Below are 6175 nucleotides of genomic sequence, written 5' to 3'. Positions count from 1 at the left end.
TTGCCCACAGCCGCGTCACCCGAGGAACCGATCGGCTCGGAGGCCACCTGAGTAGCCTCCTTAAGTGCCGTGCCTTTGCCGTGAGGCTTAGTGCTCTTGGCTAGCGCCTTACCGGCAGCAGCCTTGGAGCGTGTCTTAGCACCGCTCTTTGCTGTGCCACGAGGCATGGTAAACGGTCGAAGTGGAGACCTCGAAGAAGAGCGCACAGACTGCTGCTCGAGGCTCTAACTGTGAAGTGAGCCTCCGCCGCGCTCGCGCGGCCAAGTCGATGGTTTTCGACTTTGAAAATAAAAGTTTGAGACGAACACCTCTTCATTCTGATTGGTCGGTAAATCGAGCCTAAGTGGGGGAGGATGTAACGGGGTACGTAGCCCTAATTGTACCCTGGTTACATGAAGTGTGACACGTCACACTTCAGAAGTATGACACGTCATACTTCGGGATATTTGGTACAAAGTACCAAGATCGTTCAAAGCCAACCATTAGATAACAGTCTCAAAACGTGTGTCTTAGCGTATGGTGCTTAATTTCGCATAAAATCTTATTTTATGCGAATTCCATGCCTTATTCCGGAAAACATGATTCTTCAAAAGCTTGGTTTTCGCATTTACCCTGCTATTTTTATATATTCGCATCTCATGGTTCAGGCCGTTACTTCTGGGATAAGTACGATCCTATGAAAACCAGTTGGCTACATTTGTGGCCCAAAAATTTAATTATGGGGGTTTCTACTCAAGAGTCGATCTATTTCAACGACACCTGGGTTCTGCCTATACAGTATCAGGTACTCTACAAGTGCAAATACAGAAGCTAGACACTTCATCTTCCTCACTTTCCAACTTGCCATCAATCGGCCAAGGGAGTGACGGGCCGAAGTACTGTGAACGTCACACGCATACCCCTGTAGGTCATTGTGGAGTTTAAGACGGCGCGTGGTGTGGTATTAGTGAGCAACTGGCATTAAGCGACTTCCGTGGTTTTTTACCGCTTTTAAGTTGCTGCCTAATCCTCTCTAGCTGCACGGAGCCTGATTACATCCATTTTGACGACAAGTTGGAAAGTCAAGCGTAGCGTTATAGCAAACAGTAATCTATTTAATGTCTTTAGTCTTAGGAAGCTAGGAGCAAACAGAATAAGACCGGGAAAAGGTGCCTTACAAAGCATGATTTAGGGAGTCGGCCGATTCGTATTGGGTCTCGCGCTGAGATGTGGATAGGCGAGAGCGAGCGCTACATGGTCCAGGGCGCGAGCGCTGCTGTTGCCAAGCCCGGTAGACGCTGGGTACGAACACGCTCGCCCATTGACTGATACTTGGACAGCACCATATCGTAGTGTTCGCTGTCGTGAGCTCGTAGAGGCATCAAACCTACATGGAAGTTGGTCAACGCCACACATAGCCGAGCGACACCATCAAAACGGTTCTCGTTCCACTTAAAGGTCGCATAGGTAGCTTTCCACAGTATACACATCCGGCCAATATAATTCTCAACCAGGACGCGATCTGAAGAAATTGCACGGTTGCGGGAAATATCGTCACGGTCAAGAGTGCCTCCGCGCGGTTGTTTCTTTGGCTGGATCGTTGAAGCACCCGCCCGGCACCCTGGTAACCCTTGTCTACTAGCACGGCCCACATATGTGGAAACTGCGTTGGTTCAGCTCCCATTTCAGCAGTTGTCCCGTCCTCCTTGCGCAACATCTGACGACGACTCGTGAGCCTGTCGAGCATCATCGTCAGATCCGACGTTGATCCAGGAGAATGATCTGAAACATCAACAGCGAGACCTGGTGGTGTCACAGAGCACTCAATCTTGAGCCCATACAGCTTGTATGGGGAGAAGTAGACCTTCTGTTCTGCAAAGCGACCGCTAGGCCGATATGCTGGCTGGAACTTGACGTCAGTAGCGTAGAGAGCATGTGGATAGTTCGTAAAGGTGTTTCCAGCTTCCATCCGCTCGGACATCCCTACGCGCTTGACCATCTGGGAGTACAACACGGGCTTGATTGTCTGAATGACACGGTGAGCCATTTTCTCCAGCGTCATAATCCCGATGTTGAAATCGATCGCGTGCTTCTGCCATGTGTCAAAATGCTTCCACACGGTCAGGGTAATGAACATTGCGTCTTTCCCGGACACAGACGGTTTACGCCCACGACCTTGCGTCCATGTAATCGTCACCGCAGATTCCACAAGAGCCCAAAGCGCATCCAGCTCGGGCGCAGAGAAGTTAGTCATGCCCTTTAGCACACTATCACCACCTGCCGCAATATACTCATTCAGAATAGGTGAGCCAGAATCGGAGGCTTCTTCCTCTATATGGCGAGCGACATCGCCATTGTTCTCGTGGCTAACAACGAGGTTGGAGGTCTCGTCCTCCCACTGTCGGTTGAGGCGGTCGAACACTTGGCTGGCTGTACTCGGCATCTTGGTAATTGACAAGTGAATCTGAACTTCCTCTCTGTGCTTTGATTTTTTTCTCCAAATTAAATGGCCAGGATTTCGCGAAAACCAGATATGTTATAGATAATACGATGTCGCACTAGCTTCAGATACATATTTTTCAAAATGATACCACGCTGTTATGTATACTTGAATATTACAGCTGCGGCCTAGTTATATTAAAAGTGATAGAGCAATATGCGAAAATATCGCAGCTTAGAATTATTATGGCGTTTTAAATTTGAAACTGTTTTGTTTGCGTTGTATCGTGAACAAATACTGCTATATAATGTACATGCGCATAACTGACGAAAAATTCACTTTTTTAGTCTGTGGTCTATTGGTTAACGACATCGCATTTCTATAGGTGACTTATAGTTTGTATTAAACCCAAGCTTTATCTACCTTTAAATATACTCAGCTTACATTCTACCTTAATCAGGTCACTTCGCTCTCTTTCGAATATTGAGGGGACCTGTGAGCTGCCGTTCACTGAGAGTTTGTAAGCTCTCGGAAGATAACTTCCTCTAGCGCAATGTGCTGTGTGACCCCGTCACAACCTATCTCCCACCGTCAGACCAAGCAAGCGAACAAAAGCCCAAGCGAAGGCGTTAGCTGCTGATTCTGCATTTTACGAACAACAAATGGCATAATCATACCAGCACATCCACAACTGAGGCATTTTCTGTTTGTAATGAAAATTAAGTCGTAAGTTATGACCCTTTGCTTGCAAACGGTATACCGGTTATAATCCGGGTACTTTCAGGTACCATGTGTACACCACACCAAGCGTTGCAAAAAGATTCGACAACGAGTTTCCAAATACGGTATATCTAATTGATTGAGCATAAATTCTGCATTTTATGAGCAACAAATGGCATAATCATACCAGCACATCTCCAACTGAAACACCATGACACCATTATTAGAAGTAGGCTGGACAAGCCAGCTATCAGCTCCACAACAACGGCAGTGTGCGTCACTTCGACTCGCGCGCAACGATGGAAGTACCTGCGCCGCTGCTGAATGGCTCCGTCACGTATCTGGTGCTGACACTACTCGCGTGCTTCGCTGGCATCGGCATGGGCGTCACAGGCAGAATGAGCCGCGAGAACTCGTCGTACGTTAGTCGTTTCGCTCAAAAATTCTCCAATCTGCGTCACTAAATACCCAAATGCAATTTACTTGTGGTGTCTATTGCAGGATCTTCACGCTGCTGGCCTTTATGACTGGCCTTTGCCTCTGGATGTTCTGGTAAGAGCGAGATACAAATCTGAGTTAGAATGGAGCTTCTCGACTGATTTTTCTGCATTTCCTGTAAATACAGGGCTTGTTGTTGGCTGCACCAGTGGCACATTCTGGTGGTTCCCACATACGGCGCGGAATAGGAAGAAACCCGCTGAGAATAGCGTTCGACTGTGACCCGAGTTGAGTTGGACGAAACCAACTTCTAATGCCGACGGCAAGAGCATGGACTTTGATTTAAACGAAAGACAGTCCCTTACTAAATAACGGAGCAGAACACGAAGCAGATTTATTTTTTGCAACTCCAGTGAGGAATCGTCTGCTCTTGTTTCATTTCGGTGACGGCTGCTCTTACCGTGCACTGCACTCTCCAAAAAACGCTACGACCTAAAAGTTAAATCGGATACTGCCTCCGTCTACAATTGCCGCTTCACCGACCCCAAATGAAAACTGGTGCGCACTGTAGTCCATGTCTGGTGTGACATCTAAGTCCTCCTCATCTTCACCGTCGAAATAGTCACGGATAATACGCACAGACTTATCGTAGATGTCTGCAATAAACACAAGAGATCGTTAGACATTGCACTGACGTCAGCTATTGACGATGCAGGGACAGCGCACCTTCTTCTTGGTGATACTGCAGGTTCTGGATCAGCTCGACGCCGTCCGCTTCTTCAATGTATCGCGCCATGCGATTCTCGGTATCCGTCAGCGATGTATCTGCCTCTCCAGCCTGAAGAATGTTCTCTAGAGCGTCCAATGATACGTTAATCACGCGCGGGTCTTGGACGTCCAGAAGCTTAACTAACGGTGGGATGCAGCCTGTAAACATCACAACACACAACACTTAGTAGCTGCAAGGTAAGCCAGACTAACAGAGCCTTCGCAGTACCTTGCTGAACTAAATATTTGATCTGCTCTGTGGAGCCTCCACTCGTAGCGTTCAATATCGCCCACGCTGCTTCTTTTCGAACGTCAAACTCCACCGACATGAGCTGAAACAGCAGCGGCGGGATCACATTGGCGTCGATCACTTCCTGAATTTGGCTTTGTGTACCAGCTGTAATGTTGGAAATCGCCCAGCAAGCTTCCTTGCGAATAATCTTCTTCTCGTGCTTAAGCAGCGGTACAAGCCGCGGCAATACCACCAAATCCAGCATCAGCTGCGTCTGCTGATCATTTCCAGTCAAGATATTGCCAATTATGCGAAGAGTAGGCGTCTGAATTGCTGCCACCGTGTGACCTACCAGATCCACTATCCGACTGCAGACTCCAGCGTCAATCACAGCCTGAACATTCGACGTCGTGCCGTCCGAGAGATACGAAAGCGTCCAACACGCATCCGTAACAACTTCATCGTCCCGTGAATGAATCAAATGCGGAAGCAGATCCAGCGCCGGTCTAACGAGGTCAAAATCTGGTCTGGGTTTGCCTCGGCACAAATTCGACAGCGTCCACGTTGCGTTCCGAAGTATCGTGAGCTTCCCTGAGTTTCTTCGCAGCACTGCCAGCAACGGCATCATCGCGCCTGCACTCAGCACCAAGTCGCGGCACTGTGGTGAATCGCCCGAAATATTTCCAAGTGCCCACACCGCTTGTTCGCAGACGTCTTCGTTTGGAGAAAGGAGCAGCGTACACAGCAGCTCTACAGCGCCGCATCTGATCACTTCTTCTGTGTGTTCCGTAGTACCCGACGCGATATTTGTAAGCGCCCACGCCGCCTCAAACTGCACCTCTGGACGGTCATGTTGCTTCAGAAATTTCACAAGCAGCGGGACAACTCTCAGGTTAATAACCTCCTCAATAGGCGGGTTGGTCTCTGCACAAAGCACCGAGTAATAGAGAAGTCCCGTCTACCATGAGAAAACGTCTTCACTATCGTCTATAACCTCTACATCACGTACCAAGCGACAAAAGTCTCCTCAACTTTGACACGGCGTTCGACTGCTCCATCGGGTCCAGCGACTGGATCATTGCCGCAATCTTAGGCAAGTCAGACACCTACAACAGCCAGCACATTGATATTTGTCAGTAAATATCATTAGGGACCCCTAGGCAGCAAGGTGACGCGTACACTGACGCCGTTTAATGAGCGCATGGGCTCATCCGGACTGGTATTCGTCTTATCAGTCAGTGTTTCCAAACTCAGGGCATTGCTGTTTTCCTGCAGTAGGTATACCCGGTTAGTGAGTACAGTTACCGAATCAGTTTCTCGATAAATGCGCATCTATAAGTCTGTACCATGGGAATCATGCGTCTCCGTTGGTTAAGGCGCTCTTCGCGCCGGTCCCTGCGAATCTGAATGGTGGTGTCCTCACGTCTTCGTCTGGTCTCGCCCGCATCGATTCCTTTCTTAAAACTTCGCATGCGATCGGCGACGCGTGCCGCGGAGGAGGAGATGCTCGTAGCCATCCTGAGATGTAGACCCGAGTGCCGCTGGCGGAGCCTAAATCGCAAGTGCTCTTTAGCCGAGTAATCGCCGAGTATGGCCAT

General features: G+C 48.9%; 2 protein-coding genes across 2 annotated transcripts; one reads left to right on the top strand and one right to left on the bottom strand.

The window, feature by feature from the left end:
* Positions 1-3372: 3372 nt before the first annotated feature.
* Positions 3373-3989, top strand: PITG_01698 (small cysteine rich protein SCR76; the record flags this gene model as incomplete). The annotated part of the gene is made up of 3 exons (XM_002908273.1): positions 3373-3557; positions 3641-3691; positions 3765-3989. The coding sequence occupies 3 exons, from the start codon at positions 3439-3441 to the stop codon at positions 3823-3825; spliced, it is 231 nt and encodes a 76-aa protein (XP_002908319.1).
* On the bottom strand, positions 3985-6175 carry PITG_01697 (importin alpha-2 subunit; the record flags this gene model as incomplete). The annotated part of the gene is made up of 6 exons (XM_002908272.1): positions 3985-4233; positions 4304-4504; positions 4575-5501; positions 5587-5683; positions 5757-5846; positions 5924-6175. 6 exons carry the CDS (start codon positions 6173-6175, stop codon positions 4070-4072), a joined length of 1731 nt encoding a protein of 576 aa, XP_002908318.1.

This window comes from Phytophthora infestans, genomic scaffold (genome assembly GCF_000142945.1).
Source record: "Phytophthora infestans T30-4 supercont1.2 genomic scaffold, whole genome shotgun sequence".
Classification (NCBI taxonomy): domain Eukaryota; phylum Oomycota; class Peronosporomycetes; order Peronosporales; family Peronosporaceae; genus Phytophthora; species Phytophthora infestans.
The sequence above is the reverse complement of the archived record's forward strand: the minus strand, read 5'-3'. Positions and strand labels throughout refer to the sequence as shown.